This window comes from Somniosus microcephalus, unplaced genomic scaffold, assembly GCF_052327205.1.
Source record: "Somniosus microcephalus isolate GS21.2 unplaced genomic scaffold, FLI_Smic_1.0 unresolved_chr1, whole genome shotgun sequence".
Lineage (NCBI taxonomy): Eukaryota > Metazoa > Chordata > Chondrichthyes > Squaliformes > Somniosidae > Somniosus > Somniosus microcephalus.
Window position 1 is genome coordinate 136,310,455 of NW_028225179.1, and position 23,375 is coordinate 136,333,829.

General features: G+C 47.8%; 2 protein-coding genes across 2 annotated transcripts; one reads left to right on the forward strand and one right to left on the reverse strand.

Moving 5' to 3' along the window:
- Nucleotides 1–2,066: 2,066 nt before the first annotated feature.
- Nucleotides 2,067–2,412, reverse strand: LOC147095965 (histone H4-like). Its single transcript, XM_085974052.1, has one exon. The coding sequence runs from the start codon at nt 2,410–2,412 to the stop codon at nt 2,101–2,103; it is 312 nt and encodes a 103-aa protein (XP_085830178.1). The 3' UTR covers nt 2,067–2,100.
- A 15,987-nt stretch (nt 2,413–18,399) lies between these two features.
- Nucleotides 18,400–19,240, forward strand: LOC147095966 (histone H2A-like). Its single transcript, XM_085974928.1, has one exon. The coding sequence runs from the start codon at nt 18,431–18,433 to the stop codon at nt 18,818–18,820; it is 390 nt and encodes a 129-aa protein (XP_085831054.1). The 5' UTR covers nt 18,400–18,430; the 3' UTR covers nt 18,821–19,240.
- The last annotated feature ends 4,135 nt before the right edge of the window (nt 19,241–23,375 follow it).

A 23,375-nucleotide genomic window follows, 5' to 3' on the forward strand; every position in this document is an offset into this window, starting at 1 on the left:
TGGAATTAAATGCTCTCTACCTCTCTCTCCGCTTTTAAAATGCTCCTTAAAACGTACGTCTTTCTCTCCTAATGTCTCCCTATGTGGCTCGGTGTCAATTTTTGTCTGATTACTCTCCTGTGAAATGCCTTAGGATGTTTTACTACATTAAAAGCACTATATGAATGCACGTTGTTGTAGGAATACCAAGATTAGGCAGATGGATCATGGAGACCTGGGATTATCGTTCGCAGCATGACTCGATATTTCCTCCATAAGCCACGCCTGAAATCATCAAATATAAAGAGGCACATTCCTTGACAAAGATACACATAAAACATACCATAGTCACGCTGAAGCAAAGATTCTGCTGCTTGAACAGGTCTGGGGGGCTGGAGGGTGGAGGTGTCCTATTGCACAGCCCTAGAAAGGTATCCATTATAGTGGTATGCTGCACAGTGCATAATTATGCTCTCAGAAGACACGTCACCATGCAATAGTTAGGACAGGAAGGATAGTCAGGATCGACAGAGGCTGAGCTCGAGGCTGGCTGCTTCACCAGACTGGCGGCAAGGAAGACCAGCCCCGCAACTTCTAATGGACAACCATTTCAATTAAACATTCAACGGGCACTTCAGCACAAGCATTGCTGAACTCATGTTCCCAACGAAACTGATGCACCAAACCCATCCACACCATTCTGCTCTACCCAACCCCGGCCATCAAACATGTCAATCTCATTCATTTCCTGCGACAGAAATTTGCCCCAGTAAGGGTGAAAACGTGATTCCAATAAACAGTGCAGGATTCATTCTGAATTTATGTCTCCTTATCCCACTGCTTCTCTGTGTCCAGTGCGTCTCCAACAACCTAATGTAAGTGACCTGATGGACGTGACTGAATGAATACTTGGATACAGATGACTCTTTATCTCCTTCTGCTGGGCCATAAGATTGTCCTGTTAATGCCACATCTAACACTGCAGTGGCTGCCTGAGATTGCACTCTCTGGCTCAGTAGGATGGCAAGGATACAGCAGGACCCCGAGCAACAACTCCCTTCTCCAATATATCCAAGTTTGCTGATGATACAAAGCTGGGTGGGAATGTAAGTTGTGAGGAGGATGCAAAGAGGTGTCAAGGGGATATAGACAGGCTAAGTGAGCGGGCAAGAACATGGCAACTGGAATATAATGCGGAGAAATGTGAAGTTATCCACTTTGGTAGGAAAAATAGAAAAGCAGAGTATTTTTTAATTGGTGAGAGATTGGGAAATGTTGGTGTTCAGAGGGACCTGGGTGTTCTTGTACACAAATCACTGAAAGTTAACATGCAGGTACAATTAGGAAAGCAACTGGTATGTTGGCCTTTATTACAAAAGGATTTGAGTATAAGAGTAAAGACGTCTTACTGCAATTATATAGGGCCCTGGTGAGACCACACCTGGAGTACAGTGTACAGTTTTTGGTCTCCTTACATAAGGAAGGATATACTTGCCATCGAGGGATTGCAACAAAGGATCACCAGACTGGTTCCTGGGATGGGGGGATTGTCCTTTGAGGAGAGATTGAGTAGACTAGGCCTATATTCTCTAGAGTTTAGAAGATTGAGAGGTGATCTCATTGAAACATACACAATTCTTACAGGGCTTGACAGGGTAGATGCAGGGAGGATGTTTCTCCTGGCTGGGGAGTCTAGAATCAGGGGTCACAGTCTCAGAATAAGGGGTCGACCATTTAGGACTGAGATGAGGAGAAATTTCTTCACTCAGAGGGTGGTGAATCTTTGGAATTCTCTACCCCAGAGGGCTGTGGAGGCTCAGTCGTTGGGTATATGCAAGACAGATGGATAGATTTTTGAATATTAAGGGAATCAAGGGATATGGGAATAGTACAGGAAAGTGGAGATGAGGTGGCGTAGCAGACTCGAAGGGCCAAATGGCCGACTCCGTTCCTATTCTTATTCTTATCTGTGCCTACTCCTGCCACGCCCCTCATTGTCAAATATCGCAGTGAGGTTTACCAGAATTTTTACATTTCACAGCCCTCTCGTCGATGGAATGGGTGGCTCTTAAAAGAGCCTTTTTTTCTTTGGTTCAGATCCATAATTTTATTTTAATCCTTTCAACCGCCGAATCCATAGAGTGTCCGCCCCTGGCGTTTCAGCGCGTACACCACGTCCAGGGCAGTGACCGTCCTGCGCTTCGCGTGTTCCGTGTAGGTGACCGAGTCTCTGATGATGTTCTCCAGGAAGACCTTCAGCACACCCCGGGTCTCTTCGTAGATGAGACTGGAGATGCGCTTGACACCGCCTCGCCGAGCCAGGCGGCGGATGGCAGGCTTGGTGATGCCCTGGATGTTGTCACGAAGGACTTTGCGGTGCCGCTTAGCTCCACCTTTCCCCAGCCCCTTACCCCCTTTCCCTCTGCCAGTCATAACGGAAACTTAATATGTTTGCAAAGAAAGCAACCCCAATAATTTAATTGGGAATAAGAGTTTTAGGCGCCGCACACTCCTTTTATACAATGCTGGCGGACCTGGTTGGAAACCCATAAATGGGCGGAGTCAGGATGAAAATGAGGACTCCCGGTTCCTTCTCAAGTAGCCGATATTGAACTGCACCCGTGGGGGAGATTACACTGAAACATAAGCAAAATACTGCGAATGCTGTCAAACCTGAAATAAAAACAGAAAATACACGGAACATACTCAGCAGGTTGGGCAGCACCTGTGGAGAGAGAGAGGGAGAGAGAAATAGAATCGATCTTCCTTGTGTCAGACCTTGTTTTGGACACAGTGTTGTCTCCTTCAGCTGTGCTTTATTGAAGTCCTTCCCAGTTTTTATCTCTCATTACATGTTTCGGTCCTTCCAGCAAACGACTTTTCCATTGTACCACTGCTTCCCTCCCCCCCTCCCCCCCACCCCCCCCCCCCTCACCTTTGTGGGGTGTTTCCAGTTCACCCGGGTTTTCACAAGTTAACAGGGATGGAGGGTGGGGGTGGGGAGATGCCTTCAGTTAGATGCAACCTGGATGAAGGCAGCCTAGACACCTCTTTCACAGAGTGTTGTAATCGCTGATAAGCACAAAGCTTTAATACAATAATGACTAGGAGATGGCTACTCTCCGTGTCCTCCTGACCCTCAGACATGACCACCTACCAGCAATCAGTGAAATCCCAATTGTGATCTGAGGTGAAACCTTTGCAGGGTTTCAGAATGCAAGGGCCACTCTATGTGCATTGTCCATCAGCAGCTTTACCAGCACAAAAATTAATCAGAAGAGCAAATGACAGAATAACAGCCACTTGCCAATATACAGACAAGACTACTGGGAATCATTCCTAATAGAAATGTTACTCCATCTCCTTCCCATATTTCCAGTTGCATGTGATTACTATGGTTTACAATACTAATCAATCTTTGTTAGATAGGAAGGTCTATGGATGCAACATTAATATTTTCTGATCTATTTCTCAGTAATTGTTTTCCATTGTTTCGAGAAACCTCTCCGTCTCTCTACCTCTCTTTCCTGCTTTAAGACACTCCCAAAAACCTACCTCTTTGACCAAGCTTTTGGTCATCCACCCTAATCTCTCCTTATGTGGCTCGGTGTCAAATTTTGCTTGATAATCGCTCCTGTGAAGCGCCTTGGGACGTTTTACTACATTGTTGTTGTTTTGTGCAGCTCTTAAGTTAATATGCAGCATATTCCTTTCTTTCCTGTGAAATTGGAAGTGGTAGAGAACCAGGAGCCAATGTAGGCCGACAAGAGCAGGGGTGATTTGTGAGTGGGACCTGGTGCGGGATAGGAGGGATGATATATTAGCGGGTTCCTCTAATGAGGCCATATGGGTAGAACTTAAAAACAAAAAGGGGGCAAGCACTTTGCTGGGAGTGTACTATAGGCCCCCAAACAGTCAGGGGGAGATAGAGGAACAGATATGGAGGCAAATCTCAGAGAAGTGCGAAATTAATAGGGTAATAATAGTGGGGGATTTCAACTTCCCCAATATAAACTGGGACAGTCAGAGTGTGAAAGGCTTAGAGGGTGCAGAATTCTTAAAGTGCATCCAGGAGAGCTTTTTGAGCCAACATGTAGAAAGTCCTACAAGAGAGGGGGCGGTACTGGACCTAATTCTGGGGAATGTAGCCGGGCAAGTGGTGGAAGTGTCAGTAGGAGAGAATTTTGGCGACAGTGACCATAATTCGGTGAGATTTAAGGTGGTCATGGAAAAAGACAAAGACGGCCCGGAAATAAGGGTTCTAAATTGGGGGAAGGCCGATTTTAATATGATAAGGCAGGATCTGGCCAAAGTGGACTGGGAGCAGCTGCTTATAGGAAAATCCACATCAAAACAGTGGGAGACTTTCAGAAGGGAAATAGAGAGAGTACAACGCCAACATGTTCCTGTAAAGGTCAAGGGTGGGACCAACAAGCAAAGGGAACCTTGGATGACAAGGGATATACAAAAATGCATTAGAAATAAAAGGGGGGCTTTTGGCAGTTACAAAAGACTAAAGACAGAAGAAGCCCTAGAGGAGTATAAAAAGTGCAGGGGCATACTTAAAAAAGAAATTAGGAGGGTGAGGAGGGGCCATGAAATAACACTGGTGAGCAAAATAAAGGAAAATCCTAAGATGTTTTATAAGTATATTAAGGGCAAGAGGATAACCAGGGAAAGGGTAGGGCCCATTAGGGACCAAAGTGGCAATCTGTGTGTAGAGCCAGAGGATGTAGGCGGGGTTTTAAATGAATTTTTTGCATCTGTGTTCACTATGGAGAAAGACGATGCAGACATAGAAATCGGGCAAGGGGACTGTGACATACTTGAACATATTAGCATCGAGAGGGAGGAGGTGCTAGCGGTTTTAGCGGGCCAAAAAGTGGATAAATTCCCAGGCCCGGACGAGATGTATCCCAGGCTGCTGTGGGAGGCAAGGGAGGAGATTGCAGGGGCTCTGACACTAATTTTCAGAACCTCTCTGGCCACAGGGGATGTACCAGAGGACTGGAGAACAGCTAACGTAGTCCATTATTCAAGAAGGGTAGCAGGGATAAACCAGGGAATTACAGGCCAGTGAGTCTAACATCTGTGGTGGGGAAATTATTGGAAAAAATTCTGAGGGACAAAATTAATCTCCACTTGGAGAGGCAAGGATTAATCGGGGATAGTCAGCATGGCTTTGTCAAGGGTAAATCATGTCTAACAAATCTGATCGAATTTTTCGAGGGGGTGACTAGTGGGGTGGATGAGGGAAATGCTGTGGATGTGGTTTACATGGACTTCAGTAAAGCTTTTGACAAAGTCCCGCATAGGAGACTGGTCAAAAAGGTAAGAGCCCATGGGATCCAGGGTGCCTTGGCGCGTTGGATCCTAAACTGGCTGAGTGGCAGGAGGCAGAGGGTGATGGTCGAAGGTTGCTTTTGTGACTGGAAGCCTGTGTCCAGTGGGGTACCTCAGGGATCGGTGCTGGGTCCCTTATTGTTTGTGATCTACATAAATGATTTGGATGAAAATGTAAAAGGTATGATCAGTAAGTTCGCAGATGACACGAAAATTGGTGGGGTGGTAAATTGTGAGGAGGAAAGCCCCCGGCTACAGGACGATATAAACGGGTTGGTCAGATGGGCGAAAAAGTGGCAAATGGAATTTAACCCTGAAAAGTGCGAGGTGATGCATTTTGGACAGACAAATAAGGCAAGGGAATACACAATGAGTGGTAGGACCCTAGGAAGTACAGAGGGTCAGAGGGACCTTGGTGTACATGTACATAGATCCCTGAAGGCAGCGGAGCAGGTAGATAAGGTGGTTAAAAAGGCATATGGGATACTTGCCTTCATTAGCCGAGGCATAGAATATAAGAGCAGGGAGGTTATGATGGAGCTGTACAAAACGCTGGTGAGGCCACAGCTGGAGTACTGTGTGCAGTTCTGGTCGCCTCACTATAGGAAGGATGTGATTGCTTTGGAGAGGGTGCAGAGAAGATTCACCAGGATGTTACCTGGGATGGAGCGCCTCAGCTATGAAGAGAGGCTGGACAGGCTGGAGTTGTTTTCCTTGGAGCAGAGAAGGCTGAGGGGGGACCTGATTGAGGTGTACAAAATAATGAGGGGCATAGATAGGGTAGATAAAGAGGAACATTTCCCCTTAGTGGGGGGGTCAATAACAAGGGGGCATAGATTCAGGGTAAGGGGCAGGAGATTTAGAGGGGATTTGAGGAGGAACTTTTGCACCCAGAGGGTGGTTGGAATGTGGAACTCAATGCCTGAAAGGGTGGTGGAGGAAGGAACCCTCACAACATTCAAGAAGCATTTGGATGAGCACTTGAAATGCCATTGCATACAAGGCTATGGACCAAATGCTGGAAAATGGGATTAGACTGGACAGGGATGGATGGGCGGCGCAGACACGATGGGCCGAAGGGCCTCTTTCTGTGCTGTAAAACTCTATGGGCTAGATTTTCAGTCGCTTGCGCCAGCAGTTAGCGCCTTAAGAGAAGTGATTTCCGGGCGCTATGCGTGTAGCGCCCGGGCGCAGCGCAGTTTGCGCCCCGCCCCAAATTAAGTTGCCCGTTAGCGCCGGCGCAAAGTTTAGCACCCGCCCGGATGCGCGCGCAGAAAATGACGTCACATCCTCGTGCAACGCCCTTTGGCCGCCCCGATTGCAAACTTCAGTCGGACCGCCCCATTGTGCGGCGGGCGGCCGGAGCGTTTGGAAAAAGGAACGCAACACAACCAGCGCGGGCCCCGGGGGGCGCTAATTAAAGGGAACGTCCTCTCCAGTATAAAGGCCATCCTTTTTTCAGAAAACAGTCTTGTGCAACGCATTTCTGGAGACACAACAAGGAGGATAGCTAACTGGTTTCAAGCAGCAAGAGCCAGGTATTTTTGGACTCAGGCAATAGCGCTGCAAGTGGCCATTTGGAAATTAGACTGTTTGCCAGGATTTGATGGGGGCTGCATGGGGTGCCAACGCGCAGCTGCAGCGCCATGTCCGTAGGGCTCGCAGACGCATTGTGAGAGGGGCAGCCCTGGCTAGAGGCAGAGGGGGCTACAGGCGTCGGCCACGTAGGCCTTACCCAGTCAGGCTATACCGCCAGCAGCGCTCCTACCTAAACATGAGTGCCGCGCGATGTGTTAGAAGGCTCCGATTCCGAAAGGAGGTGATTGCAGAGATCTGCCACCTGCTTCGCCGAGATCTGCGGCCAAAGCTCAGGTGCAGGACGTCTCTGTCGGTGGAAGTGAAGGTGACGGTGGCATTGAACTTCTATGCCACCGGCTCCTTCCAATACGCTGCTGGGGACATAGCAAACATCTCCCAGTATGGCGCGCATCGCTGCATCCGCCACGTGACCGAAGCACTGTTCAGAAGGAGAAGCCAATTCATCTCCTTCCCCATGGCCCTCGAGAGCCAGCATCAGCGCGAATTGGGATTTGCCAGACTCGGGGAATTCCCCTTGGTGCAGGGCGCCATTGACTGTACGCATGTGGCTTTGCGGGCCCCTCTGGAGCATGGCGAGCAGTATCGCAACAGGAAGGGCTACCATTCTCTGAATGTGCAGCTGGTATGTGACCACAAGCAGCGCATCATGGCAGTCAATGCCAGCTTCCCAGGCAGCAGCCACGATGCCTTTATCCTGCGGCAGAGTACTGTGCATGACATGTTCCAGGCACAGCTTCCCCCAAGAGGATGGCTCATCGGGGACAAAGGCTATCCTTTGTGCACCTGGCTCATGACCCCGCTCCACGCGCCCAGGACCGCTGCTGAAGAGGCCTACAACGAGAGCCATCAAACCACCCGCAACATCATCGAGCTAACTATTGGGGTCCTCAAGCAGCGGTTCCGCTGCCTTGATCGCTCCGGAGGAGCTCTCCAGTATTCGCCGGACCGGGTCTCCCAATTTGTGGTGGTTTGCTGCATGCTACACAACCTGGCTATCCGCAGGACTCAGGCACTGCCACCTGACGTTGGACCAGCACCTCAGGAGGAGGAGCAGGAGGAGCATGAGGAGGAGGAGGAGGAGGAGGAGCAGGAGTACGTTCCCAGGAGGGAGCGACCAGGGCCAAGGGCCGCACGACGCCACCTTATTACACGGTACTTCTAAGCCCCCTGTCAGGGAATGGCCAGGGGCCATGAGGGAAGATGAATGCAGCCGCTCCGCAAGCCCTCAGCCGGCGAAGCCAACAAACACTAAGAAGAACAACCATGGAGACTGCATGAATAAAGATAATTTTTTATTGCACAAAAATGAAAAGGCCTTCCCACATGAATCCCCAAAAACAATAAACGGGCCCCACAAAAAGCCCAACAAACGACTCACTCCCACAAACTGGGGAGGAGCCACTCCACCTTTATTCAAACCGGGCCTCAACGTCGGCCTAACGCAAAAAATAAGCCCTCCAAAAGCACAACCATGGGCAAAATAAAGATGGCCACCGCCATATTAAAGGAAAGCTGCCCACACCCTCTACTGAGTGGCCCGTGAGGGCGAGACCTTGGCCAGCATTTTGCCTCCCCTGCCCGGCCTGCTGTTCCTTCGCAAGCTCTGCCCAGTGGCTGCTGCGAGGCTGGGGGAAGGCGCCTGAGGCTCAGATGCCCTTGCGCCAGATGCCGCTGGGGGGCGGCCTACACGGCGTTTGGGCCTCGAGGGGCCGTCTGCTGAGTGGCGCACCTGAGCCTGGCCACCATCAGCTGCAGCCGCTTGCCGTTGACGCCCCAGAGGGGGAATGGCGGCGACGGATGGCGCAATGTGGGCCAGCTGGCGTCTGGGATGCGCTGGCTGGTGCTGTGGCGCGGTGGCACTCGGCCGGGCCCGCACTGCAGGATCCGCAGCAATCAGCCGACGGGCGGCTTGCTGGGATGGTCCAGCGCGGCGCCTGCCCTGGCGATGCCTGCCTGAGACAGCGCGTGTGGCAGCAGTGAGTGGCCCTGTGGTCCTGGTGTGCGCGCGCATCACATCCGCCAGGGTCTTGACGGCATCAGTCAGCATGCGGCCACTCGCGGCAGTTGCTGCCCCGAACTCGCGCACACTGGTCGCCAGCGACTCGATGGCCTCAGGCATGCGCCCCACCACGCTCATGAGCTCCGTGTGGCGCCGGTCCGAGTCGTCGGCCATCTTATCCAGCTTCCGCACCTCCTCCGAAGTGAAGGTGTCCGGACTGGAGTCGCGACTCTCCCGCTGGGGAGGAGGGGGCCGAACTAGGGGACCCTTGCCGCGTTGGTGACGGCGAGTGTGCCGAGCAGCAGCACTCCCCTCTGATCCTTCCCCCCTTTGGGGGGAAGGCCGCGGGCCACGCGCACGGCTGCTGGGTGGCTGGACGCCACTGGTCCCAGAAGCTGCATTGCCCTGCGACAGTTCCTCCAGGCACTCGTCCAGTGAGGAGGTGTCAAGCATTTCCTCCTCTCCTGCGGGACGTGACTGTTCCCCCGAAGGTCCGGCTTGCTCCTCCTCCTCCTCCTGGTCGGAGGTGCTGTCACTGGCAGCTTCAGGGTCATGGTCGTCACCAGCTGAAAGCAGGAATGCACAAGAGTAGCTTCAGAGTGAGGAGACGGCGTCAGCGAGGGAGTTAGGGCTGGTGGGATTCAGCGCATTGGTGGGACAGTGGCAAAGGAGGTAGCTCGGATGGGCCAGTGCGACGCGAGAGGGCCAAAAGGCGAGGTCCTTACCATTGCCGGGCAGTGGAGGGTCGGATACACCGCACGCTGTGGGGACAATCACACGGGCTCCCATGAGCACACACACGCGCTCCTCCAGCCGAGTGAGCTTCTGCAGCTTGGCGCGGCCACCCCTGGCACGGGCCTGGCGATTAAACGCTACTTTAGCCTGCAAGAGAAAGGACGGCCTGTAAGTGCGCAGTGAAGCACTGATGTAGCGTGCACTGCCTCCCATGGTGGAATAGCTTGGACAGAGTGAAGCCCTCATGTAGTGTGCACTGCCTCCCATGGTGGAATAGCTTGGACAGAGTGAAGCCCTGATGTAGTGTGCACTGCCTCCCATGGTGGAATAGCTTGGACAGAGTGAAGCCCTGATGTAGTGTGCACTGCTTCCCATGGTGGAATAGCTTGGACAGAGTGAAGCCCTGATGTACTGTGCACTGCCTCCCATGGTGGAATAGCTTGGACAGAGTGAAGCCCTGATGTAGTGTCCACTGCCTCCCATGGTGGAATAGCTTGGACAGAGTGAAACCCTGATGTACTGTGCACTGCCTCCCATGGTGGAATAGCTTGGCCAAAGTGTAGAGTGCCGAATGGCCATTTGATGCTCATGACTGTCCCAATGCTGCTGGCTGAGGGCTGGCCAATAGGACTTTCAGGTCCCTTTGCCCATCATGTCAGGTGTACATGCAAGAATGAGGAGGAGACTGGAAAGGCTACTCACCTTCACAATCCTGGTCAGATCGTTGTATTTCTTACGGCATTGTTTGTGGGCCCTGGGGGCGTCGCCGGTGAACGTCACCCTCTGGGCGATCTGCTTCCAGGCTTTGGTGTAGTCATGGTGGGTTGGATTCCTCCCACTCTCTGGAAACAAGATCTTGCGCCTCACCTCCAGAGCTGTGACCATTATGTCCAGATCACCCTCTGAGAAGCGCAGGGCACGCTGACGGGCCTTCTCTGGCGTTGCCATGACTCCCTGGGGCTGAGCAGCAGTGTTGAGGCCTCTTTGCAAGGCTGCAGTGTGCAGGGCGTGGCAGCAGACCAATTCGTCCCTTCCCCCTTTAAGAGCTGGTCGGCACCACGGGATCTGCTGTCAGTGCAAAAATGACCGCACCCGTGCTGCGCCCCGCCTGGGCGCTATCCCTCTGGACCGCCGGCTTAGCGCCTAAAGGTAGGAGTGGAACGCCTCTTTTAGCGCTCCACCACTCTCTTAGGGCGAAGCCACTGAATTTCCGGCAACGGGGCGCTACTTTGGGGCGGGCGCTAAGGTTAGCGCCCCAAAACTGTCTATACTGAAAATCTAGCCCTTGGACTCTATGACTATGAGGATACGGGCAGCAGAGTCTTGGATAAGCTGAAGTTTGCCGAGGATGAATGAAGGGAGGCTGCCCAGGAGAGCATTGGAATAGCCGTGCCTGGGGGCGACAAAGGCATGGATGAGACTTTCAGCAGCAAATGGTCTGAGGCAGGGGCGGAGACAGGCGGTTCCACAGGGTTGGAAGTAGGCGATATTCGTGATGGAGAGTAAGGGGAGAAACCCAGGGGGTAGATTTTCACCTTAGCGCTCAGGCGTAAAACAGGTGTTGCAGATCGGCCGCCCATTAAAGAAACCGCCTGATTTTCGTTCCGTTGAATTTAATGTAGTGAAAATTGGATGACTTCTATAACAGGAAGCCTCGCCAGTTTCAACCCCCAGACTGAGCCTTATGAAATTTATGAGCTAAGAAAGCAGGTTCTCTCCTAAGTTAGAAATTTCTTCCAAATCCATGGGGAATCTTGAATTGTTTTTTTTATTGTTTTGAAAGCCTCTTGCATTAATATACAACATTCCTTTTCTTTTAAATTGGAAGTGTTAGGGAGCCAGGAGCCAAAGTAGGTCAGCAAGGGCAGGGGTGAATTATGAGAGGGACCTGCTTTCAGCTGAAGCATAGAGGGTTGGTAGAAGCCCCATCCTGGCACGGCCCAGAGGTGTGTATCAGTCGATCAACAAATGACAAGGGTTTCAGCGAGATTTTGCAGTCAGGGTGCTCGTGAGGCAACGCGCTTTGGGGTCAAATGCCAGAGCCCACCGTCCGAGACGCACCACAGCCAACAGAGGCAGGGTCTCTGCCGCCACCGTTGCCGGGAGGTAGAGAGAGTGACAGACAGACAGACAGTAGAACAAGGCCAGAAAAACGAACTGAGTGGGGTACAAGCCAACCAAGGTTGTGGGTTCAGAGTCCCACTCCAGAATCATCAGCACATAATCTAGGCCGACATTCCAGTGCAGTGCTAAGGGAGTGCTGCACTGTCGGAGGTGACGTCTTTCGGATGAGATGTTAAACCGAGGCCCCGTCTGCACTCTCAGGTGGATGTAAATAGATCCCAAGGGCCACGATTTCGAACAAGAGCAGGGAAGTTATCCCCGGTGTCCTGGCCAATATTTATCCCTCAATCAACATAACAGAAACAGATTATCTGGTCTTTATCACATTGCCTGTTTGTGGGAGCTTGCTGTGCACAAATTGGCTGCTGCATTTCCTACACTGCAACAGTGACTACACTTCAAAAATACTTCATTGGCTGCAAAGAGCTTTGGGACATCCTGAGGTCATGAAAGGCGCTATATAAATGCAAGTCTTTCTTTACTTAGTTACATGTTTTTTTTAACTTGTCGCAAACAAGGCTTTTCGTTAGTCTTGTTATACCGAGCGCGCAACCATTCCGTCCAGGGCGATCAAGACTGCCGTGCTTCTTCAGCCTGGGGAGAAATGGACAAACAGGCCAGGTTGCTTTCTTCAGTGCCCAGGGGTAGTGCTTGGCAGGGCAAAAGCTCCAATGGCAGAAATTGGAACAAAAAGCATATCCTTCCATTGTACTGGTTTGTGACCAAACTTTAACCTGGTCTTATGTAGTCATGAAAATCTATAATGAATTTAAAAATGCAAAATTGGAGAATTTCCCCAGTATCCTTTACGTTCTATACATTGGTGATTTTAGCAAAGATGGCTATAAAACAGAGGATAGGAGTTAAGGGACGTTTCATGGACTGGCAGAAAATGGGAAGTGGTGTCCTATAGGGACCACCGTTGTTCACCATATATAGATATATATATAAATGATTTAGACTCAGAAATCAGAGATCTAGAGTCGAAATTTGCTGATTGGTACATAGGAACAGGAGGAGGCCATTCAGCCCCTCGAGCCTGTTCCACCATTCAATGAGATCGTGGCTGATCTGTATCTCAACCCCCTCTACCAACCTTGTTCCCGTGACCCTTAATACCTTTGCCTAACAAAAATCGATCAATTTGATACTAAATTGGCGGGGGGGGGTAGAGCTAATAATGTGGGGAGCTACACCAAAACACAGGAAGATATCAACAGGCTTGCAGAATGGGCAGATAAATGGCAGACACAAAGCTGCGGGGAGTGGGCGGGGCCGAGCAGGTTGCCTCGCCCTCGTCCGCCTTGAGCCTTTATATAAAAGGTCGCCGCCGCCAATCTGCCACTTCGCTCGGTGATCGAGCAGGCGTAGTAATGGCTCACAGACGTCCTGTCAAGGCCGATGGCCTCGCTCCCGCCCTTCCGCTCTCCGCCACCTCATTGACCACGGCCGCCAAGAAGAAGGCCGCCTAGCGGCCGCAGAAAGGCGGTGCCACCGCGGTGGCCGAGCAGATCCTGGAGGCGGTGGCCGCCACCAAGGAGCGCCAGGCGGCCCCCAACCTGGGCGCCCTGAAGAAAACCATCTCGGCCTCCGGCTACGAGCCGGAGAAAGGCGTCGCCGTCCGGCCCAACCAGTCGGCCAGCACCTTGGCCAACAAGGGCTCGCCGGTGGAGAGCGGCCCGGACCGAGAGGAGGAGGGCGAGGAAGGACAGGCCGAGGACGTGGCCGAAGGAGGCGCCAAGAGGAAACCGGCCGCCAAGAAACCGGCCCGGAAGAGGGCGGCGGCCAAACCTGCTGCCCAAAAACGCGCCAAGAAATTGGCGGCGGCCAAGAGCCCCCGGAAGGCCAAGCCCAGAAAAGCCGCCAAGCGGCCCGCAGCCTCCCGGACTGTGGGGCGTAAGCGATGGGCCCCGAAGAGGAGGTAGACGGGGCAGGAGTGGCGAACCGTCTCAACACTAAATAAAAGGCTCTTTTCAGAGACACTCGCAGATTCACACAATCAGGAGCTAAAGACCATTGCTGTCAAATAGGACTTTGTGCAATGTTGTAGAACGGGCGATAGCGGATCCGCAGCCCAATTTACATCTCCCAAATGTAATTTACATAAGAAGTAGGAGCAGGAGTAGGCCAATCGGCCCCTCGAGCCTGCTCCGCCATTCAATAAGATCATGGCTGATCTGATCCTAACCGCCAATCCACTATCACAGAACCATCTCCTGAATCTAACAGAATTAGACACACGAAATAGGAGCAGGATCAGGCAACACGGCCCCTGGGCCTGCTCCGCTCCGAACCTAGACTCATGTCCAATTTCCTGCCCGCTCCCCGTAACCCTTAATTCCCTTTAATTCTAGGAAACTCTATTTCTGTTTTAAATTTATGTAATGATGTAGCTTCTACAGCTTTTTGGGGCAGCATATTCCATGGACCTACCACCCTCAGTGAAGTAGTTCCTCCTCATCTCAGTTTTGAAAGAGCAGCCCCTTATTCTAAGACTGCCCCCTAGTTCTAGTTTCACCCATCATCGGGAACATCTTCCCTGCATCCACCCGATCCAATCCCTTCACAATCTTATATGTTTCAATAAGATCGCCTCTCATTCTTCTGAACTCCAATGAGTAGAGTCCCAATTTACTCAACCTCTCCTCATATGTCCATCCCCTCATCCCCGGGATTAACCGAGTGAACCTTCTTTGTACTGACTCGAGAGCAAGTATGTCCTTTCTTAAGTATGGACACCAAAACTGTACGCAGTATTCCAGGTGCGGTCTCACCAATACCTTGTACAACTGAGGCAATACCTCCCTATTTTTATATTCTATCCCCCTAGCAATGAAAGCCAACATTCCATTGGCCTTCTTAATCACTTGCTGCACCTGCATACTAACCTTTTGAGTTTCGTGCACCAGGACCCCCAGATTCCTTTGTACTTCAGTACTTTCCAGTTTCTTGCCATTAAGATAATAACTTGCTCTACGATTTTTCCTGCCAAAGTGCATAACCTCACACTTTCCAGTATTGTATTCCATCTGCCAAATCTCTGCCCACTTACTTAGCCTGCCTATGTCCCCTTGAAGGTTTTTTATGTCCTCCTCACTCACTACTTTCCCCCCCATCTTAGTATCATCTGCAAACTTTGATATGTTACACTCGGTCCCCTCCTCCAAATCGTTAATATAGATTGTAAAGAGTTGGGGACCCAGCACTGACCCCTGCGGAACACCACTAGTTACTGATTGCCAGTCTGAGAATGAACCATTTATCCCAACTCTCTGCCTTCTGTTAGATAGCCAATCCTCTATCCATGCCAGAATATTACCCCCAATCCTGTGATTTTTTATCTTAAGCAATAATCTTTTGTGTGGCACCTTGTCAAATGCCTTTTGGAAGTCTAAATACATTATGTCCACTGGTTCCCCTTTATCCACCCTATACGTTGCTTCCTCAAAGAACTCCAGCAAATTTGTCAAACATGACTTCCCCTTCATAAAACCATGCTGACTTTGTCCTATTAAATTATGATTATCCAAATGTCCTGTTACTGTCTCCTTAATAATGGACTCCAAAATTTTACCTACTACAGATGTTAGGCTAACCGGTCTATAGTTTCCATCCTTCTGTCTAATGCCCTTTTTAAATAAGGGTGTTACATTAGCAGTTTTCCAGTCTGCCGGGACCATTGCCGAGTCCAGGGAGTTTTGGAAAATTATTACCAATGCATCCACAATCCCTACCGCCACTTCCCTCAAGACCCTAGGATGTAAGCCATCCGGTCCAGGCGATTTATCCGCCTTGAGTCCCACTATTTTACCGAGTACCACTTCCTTAGTGATTTTGATCGTGTTTAGCTCCTCCCCCCCTTTAGCCCCCTGTTTGTCCAGTGCTGGGATATTCTTAGTGTCTTCTACTGTAAAGACTGATGTAAAATATTCATTCAGTGTTTTTGCCATCTCCATATTTCCCACCATTAATTTCCCAGTCTCATCCTCTTAGGGACCAACATTTACTTTAGCCACCCTTTTTCTTTTTATATAACTATAAAAACTCTTACTATCTGTTTTTATATTTTTTGCTCATTTACTTTCATAATCTATCTTCCCCTTCTTAATCAATCTTTTTGTTATTTTTTGCTGTCTTTTAAAGTTTTCCCAATCCTCTATCCTCCCACTAGATTTGGATACCTTATATGCCCTTGTTTTTAGTCAAATACTATCCTTAATTTCTTTACTTAGCCACGGATGGCTGTCTTTTCTTTTACACCCTTTTCTTCTCAGTGGAATATATATTTTTTGGAAGTTGTAAAATAACTCCTTAAATGTACACCACTGATCATGTATCGTCTTACCCTTTAATCTATTTTCCCAATCAACTCTACTCAATTCCGCTCTCATACCTTCATAGTCTCCTTTATTCAAGCTTAGCACGCTTGTTTGAGATCCAACCTTCTCACCCTCTAATTGAATATGGAATTCAACCATGTTATGGTCACTCATTCCAAGGGGATCCTTTACTAGGACATTTTTAATTAATCCTGTCTCGTTACACAGGACCAGATCTAAGGTTGCCTGCCCCCTGGTCGGTTCAGTTACATACTGTTCAAGAAACCCATCCCTAATACACTCAATGAACTCATTCTCAAGGCAGCCCTGCCCAATTTGATTTGTCCAATTAATATGATGGTTAAAATCCCCCACAATTATAGATGTTCCCTTATTACAAGCCTCAACTATTTCCTGATTGATACTCCGTCCAACAGAGTTGCCACAATTCGGAGGCCTATAGACTACGCCCACTAGTGTTTTTTTCCCCTTATTATTCCTTACCTCCACCCAAACTGTTTCATTGTCCTGATCTTTTGACCCAATATCATTTCTCTGTATTACAGTGATTCCTTCCTTTATTAACATAGCCACCCCACCTCCCCTTCCTTCCTGCCTGTCCTTCCTGATCGTTAAATAACCTGGTATGTTTAATTCCCAGGCATTGTCACCCTGCAGCCATGTTTCTGTAATGGCCACAAGATCATACCCATATGTAATTATTTGTGCCATTAACTCATCTATTTTGTTACGAATGCTACGTGCATTCAGATAGAGAACTTTCAAAGATGTTTTGTGACACTTAGTTCCTGCTTTTGCCCTTTTTATTACTTTACCTTTTACTCCATACCTTCTGCCCCTTCCTGACACGCTCTGGTTTTTAATTTCCCCACTGCTACCTAAGTCTATGACCTTCTCTGTTGTCATTTTTATTATTTGCTCTCTAGGAACCTCCCCCCCACTAGTTAGTTTAAAGCCCTCTCTACAGTCCTAGTTATATGATCCGCCAGGACTCTAGTCCCAGCACTGGCCAAGTGAAGCCTGTCCCAACGGAACAGCTCCCTCCTGCCCCAGTACTGGTGCCAGTGTCCCAGGAAGCAAAACCCATTTCTCCCACACCAGTTTTTGAGCCACGCATTTAACTCTCTAATTTTATTTGTCCTAGCCAAATTCGCTCGTGGCTCAGGTAATAATCCAGAGATTATTACCCTTGTGGCTCTGCTTTTTAATTTGGCCCCTAGCTGCTCAAACTCCCTCAGCAGAACCTCCTTCCTTGTATTAGTTCAAATAGTAGGACCACACCCAGCTGACAAAAATAAAAATTTTACTCCAATAAACGAAGCAAATTTTACTATATAAATATAAACCGAACCTGCTGGAAGTACCCACTGAATATTTCCAGCATTTTCTGTTTATATTTCAGATTTCCAGCATCCGCAGTATTTTGGCCGTTTGAAGCAAAATGAATCAATTTGCATTGGCCGGGAGTTTTATTTGGTGCCGATTCACACTCCAATTCTAGGCACATTAAATTAAATATTTACTCGATATACTTAATTGAATAATCTGCACCTCTTTGTAAATGTTGGGAAATAATGGAAAACAAGACAACCCATACTGATTTGAAATAAAATATTTACGATATGCACTTAATTGAATAATCTGCAAATATTTTATATTTTCTAAAATAATGGAATACAAGGCGTTTACTGAAAATAAATAAAATATCTACTAAACATACTTTAAATAATCTGCACCTAATTTTATATTTTGGAAAATAATGGGATACGAAGCAACGTTTACTGAAATTAAATAAATTATTTACTAGATTGAATAATCTGCACCTATTTTTAAATTTTTGGAAATAATGGAAAACAAGACAACTCTTACTAATTTCAAAGAAAATATTTACTATATATTCTTAATTGAATAATCTGAAACTATTACTTTTTTAAAGAATGGAATACAAGACGTTTACTGAAAGTCTCAGCTCTTTGCACAAAGTCACAAGCCCTCATGCCTACAAGGCAGGGGTCCCAGTCAAATTGTTGTTGAAACCAAGTAGCAAAGTCAATGGCCATGGTCACAGCTTGACGTACTGGAGGGCTACAATAATATGCTAATGAAGGATGGACAAGGCGACGATTCCTATTCGCTGAATCAAGAGTTTGGAATGTTTCTTGTTGCCACGTGAAATTAAGACCAATCAGAAACAAAGGCAACAGATTAACCAATCAAAAACTAGGGCATTCCGATCCTTCTAAAGGCTATAAAAGGAGCGGGGAGCGGCGCCGTTCGCCTCATTCAATCGTTGAGAGGTGTGAAGAGAAAAATGTCGGGCCGTGGTAAAACCGGAGGAAAAGGACGCGCCAAGTCCAAGACCCGCTCCTCCCGAGCCGGTCTCCAGTTCCCGGTCGGGCGCATCCACCGCCTGCTGCGCAAGGGCCATTACTCAGAGCGAGTGGGGGCCGGAGCCCCGGTCTACCTGGCTGCCGTCCTCGAGTACTTGACCGCCGAGATCCTGGAGCTGGCCGGCAACGCGGCCCGTGACAACAAGAAGACCCGCATCATCCCCCGCCACCTGCAGCTCGCCATCCGCAACGACGAGGAGCTCAACAAGTTGCTGGGCGGGGTCACCATAGCCCAGGGCGGGGTCCTGCCCAACATCCAAGCCGTGCTGCTGCCCAAGAAAACTGGACACCCCAGCAAGGTTTACACCTAAAGGACAAACATCAATAAATCGATTCAACGGACCACAAAGGCTCTTTTCAGAGCCACTCACCTCTTTCTAAAGAATTTGCGTCAGATTATCTCCAACTTAGTTTGAGGGGGAAAAAAGCTCCAGAGAAAATTTACTTTAAATCTTGTATCTTGTTGAGTGACATCTGCCAGCGGACTTTTGTTCCAGATAAAATTATTTGACTGGCTTTTTTCGTTGTATACTTTAAATAAAAATGTGTTGAGAAAATGTTACTGGTTTGTGGATGTAACTCATTGTTTCCAATGTATAAATCGGCTGTAAATTGAAAATCTGACCTCACGGCCAACAGTAAAAACATCACATTTAACTGGTGTGAACCGCAAGGGACCAACACACTCGGCTTTGTAATCAAAAAAATATTAAAAGATTTTGTTCCTTCAACGAGGAGTTGTTTCAGTTCTTTAAGGCGGCGGGGGGATTAATTTGTGACCAGACGATATGTTTTTTTTTAACGCGTTAAACTGAAAGAACTTGAGAATTTTTAACAGAAATGCTTTATTTTTATTCCTGGGAGATCCAGTTACACGAGGTTTGCGGTGAGCGCGGTGTCGATGAACTTCCTCCGGCCCGGACTCTGGGCAAAAAAACACCGGCCGATGTGCCAAAGGTTTGGGGGGGGGGGGGCGGTGACGGTGAAGAATTGACGGCTCTGTGACACCGAGAGAGTAAATAAATCAATAAATAAACACAGGAAGGAAACCAAAATTGCAACCAGCAATGTTAAAAGAAAAAGATCTTTACACACAGCGCCTTTTCACCACCTCAGGACATCCCAAAACGCGTTACAGCCAATAAAGTACTAATTTTGACGTGTAGTCACTGTTGTAATGTAGGAAACGTGGCAGCCAATTTGCGCACAGCAAGCTCCCACAGACAATGTGATAATGACCAGATCATCTGGATTTATTTTTAGTGATGTTGGTTGGTTGAGGGATAAATATTGACTTGGGACACAGGAGAACTCGCCTGCTCTTTGAAATAGTGCCATAGGATCTTTTACGTCCAGCCGGGAGAGCAGACAGGACCTCAGTTTAATGTCTCGTCTGAAAAACGGCTCCTCTGACAGTGTAGCGCTCCCTCAGCACCGCGCTGGGAGTGTCAGCCCGGATTTTGGTGCTCAAGTCCCTGGTAGTGGGTTTTTAACCCACAACCTTCTGACTCAGAGGCAAGGGTGAATGTCAACTGAGCCACTGGCTGACACAGAGATTAATGGCTGAGTTTATTAAAGTCTTCCTATGGATTTCCCTCAGAAAAAAAACAAGAGGCAGTTTACCATATATGAGATTGTATAAATATCTCGTGGGCTCCGATTCCCAGCTTCACTTTTAATAAAGGCAAGATATCCCCTTAGAACTGTGAGATATTCTGTCTCTTAAAGTCTGTTAATCTAAAATATAAGGGTCTATTGTTGGCAAATTTCTCTGATATTGAGTTACACGATTATAAAAAAGACATTATCAGGATGATTGGAGGATATTCGGGTATCTGACGGTTTAAAACCGTTAGCTCGTACTGATAGATTTGAAAATTCAAATCTCGCCGCCTAACCCAACGGTCATTGTGACGTTTTAAATGAATCGCTGTCGTTTGCATAAAATGCCTCAGAACCGACTCAGCGACGACCAATCAGAAAGTGGCGTTTGGAAGGATGAGCTGGGCTCAGCCACAACCAATCAGAAGGTGGCATTTGGGCCAATGGAGGAGACTCAGCGACAACCAATGAACACGACGCGACGCCAGGGAGCGGGAGATAAAGGCGGGAAATGGGGCAGGACCAGAGAAGGTCAACAGAGTTCACAGTTTAACAGAAACACAACATTTATCCCTATTGACGAGGAAGCAAACTGGAACAATTTACAAATGGGATAAAGGGGTTCAAACTACCTTAAATATAAGATAATCACTCATAAATTCGATAAGGAATTCAGGAGAAACCTATTTACCCAGATATTTAAAAAATGCAAGGGATTGAGCGATAAAAGATTGAGCAAATTTTTCATCAATGGATGTTTGTGATCACACAAGTCCTCTGACCATATTCGAGTATCTGGAACCGGCTCTTTGCTGCCCAGCGTTCCAGAGCCGTTAATTTCCGTTTATTTTTAAACCGGGGAGAGTTCGAATTCCCCGGCCGGATTCCAGCGCGAGGTGCCATTCATTGCCTGAACCATCGCCAATTTTAATATTGCATTATTTGCAAACCACCCCAGTTAAAGTGCATTTTGTGCTGTTGCACATTTCACCCAGATACCAGGCCAGGCTGACTGAGGAAACTCCTAAACTGATAAGAGGGCTTTAACACACCCGTTTAAGAGAATTACAATAACACCTATTGTTATAATGATAGCCTGATGGTTTTTGTTAAATATATATTTATATTGGAATGTCAACGAAGAGAAATCAAACATTGGTTTTAACGGGCAAACACTTGGCACTTTCAATCATTCCCCAAACAAACACTGTACTGAAGCACTTAATCCGCCACAAATCTCACAGCGCAGAAGGAGGCCATTCGGAACATCATGCCTGTGCCGGCTCATTGGTCGAGCGATCCAGTTAGTCCCACTCCCCCCTGCTCTTTTTCCACAGCCCTGCAAATTTTTCCCCTTCAAGTATTTATCCATTTCCCTTTTTGAAAGTTATTATTGAATCTGCCTTTCAGGCAGTGCATTCCAGATCATTACAACTCGCTGTGAAAATAATTTTTTCCTCACGTCGCCTCTGGTTCTGTCGCCAATTACCTTAAAATATTTGAATATTTAAGTTAGTTGGAACACACACGCACACACACACTGGCACTTCCTCGTAACTCCATTCTCAGTAGCTTGAGTAACTTTACGAATAAATAAGAGTTCATTTACTGTGTCCACATCTGCTTTGCTTTATATGATTGAATGACGCACTGTAGCTGGACTTGTGTTGCTGAGAAACCCTCACACTTTAATGCCTAAATCACCTTCTTGCTCTATTATATGTATACAGGTTTGCACACACTAGAGTAAAGCATCTTTTAATGAGTCATACATTGCGCTTATGCACACATTTTAAGTTTTCCTATACTTCTTTCTGTGTAACCTCATGATCCAAACTTATTCCACAGTTTTGAAATCGCAAGGAAGAATTACATAGAATTTACAACACAAGAACAGGCCATTCGGCCCAACTGGTCCGTGCCAGTGTTTATGCTCTACAGTAACCAAATTAATATCATACTTTAGTTTATGTTAGAATATATATAATGTAGCACCAATGAACAGGGTGGAGGTAGCAAATTAATTCATACCCTGAGTTAAACGGTAGATAGGTCTGTATTTATTGTATTTATCCAGCTAAACTCTAAAGAAAAGTACTGAGGTGATGGGAAATTAAACTGCGAAGCCAGCTGCAGAGTCTGGCTCGTGGGAAGATTGGGGAGGCAGGATAGCATGCATACAAGATAACACACATAAGAATTGAGTAACAAGGCGGCCTTCGCTTGTTTGTAAAGCTACAACATGGTTGTCTAAAAACAAAATGGCTTACATCAAAGTCTGGTGGAACTAATTACAAATATGCTTGCCTTGCAGAAGTAACATGAGCTGGTTACAAGGCCAGAATCTGTGCTTTGCAGAGATGGTTCGGGCCAGTAGGCCGATTGAACAAGAACTGTTATCTTATGAAAACATGTTACTGAGCCGGACCTTCTGGCAGAGACAATGGACGACTGTGGCTCTAGGCTATGAATAGATAAGAAGAAGGCCACGGTGATAGAGGAGTTGGAATAAGTCAAGCAAGCAAAAAACACGATTAACTGCGGAATATGGGGAGAAGCGTAAAAATGTCACGCGGTAGAAACAATGGATATAATGGAATACTAGAGACTATGATTGATAGATTTGTACCCACCCCTAGGGCAGGATGTGACTGATAAAATTATGTATAAGAATGTATCTCACTAAACTTTTGGTGGGGTTGGATCCGACAGCGGTCTCGGAAGGTTCTCCCCAGGCCTGTGAATAAAGACCGTTTTGAACCTCCGATTGAAGCCTGTCATCTGTACTATAGCTCAGCGTCGACCTTGTATATCACTTGGTCCGCTTGTAGCTTACATCATGCTCCACACAAGCCTCCTCCCACCCTACTTCATCTCACCCTATCAGCACATCCTTCTATTCTTTTCTCCCCCATGTACTTATCTAGCTTCCTTTTAAATGAATCTGTGCAATTCACCTCGCCCACTCCCTGTGGTAGCGAGTTCTACATTCTCACCACTCTCTGGGTAAAGACGTTTCTCCTGAATTACTTACTGGATTTATAGGTGATTGTGTTATATTTATGTTCCTTAGTTTTGGCCTCATTAAACATATTAATGATTTGGAATAGCAAATATAACTACAACACTGAGAATGCAAAGAAGCTGGAGGCCACATAGAAAGCTGAGATGTACCATTACATAGAAACATAGAAGATAGGAGCAGGAGTAGGCCATTCGGCCCTTCGAGCCTGCTCCGCAGTTCAATGAGATCATGGCTGATCA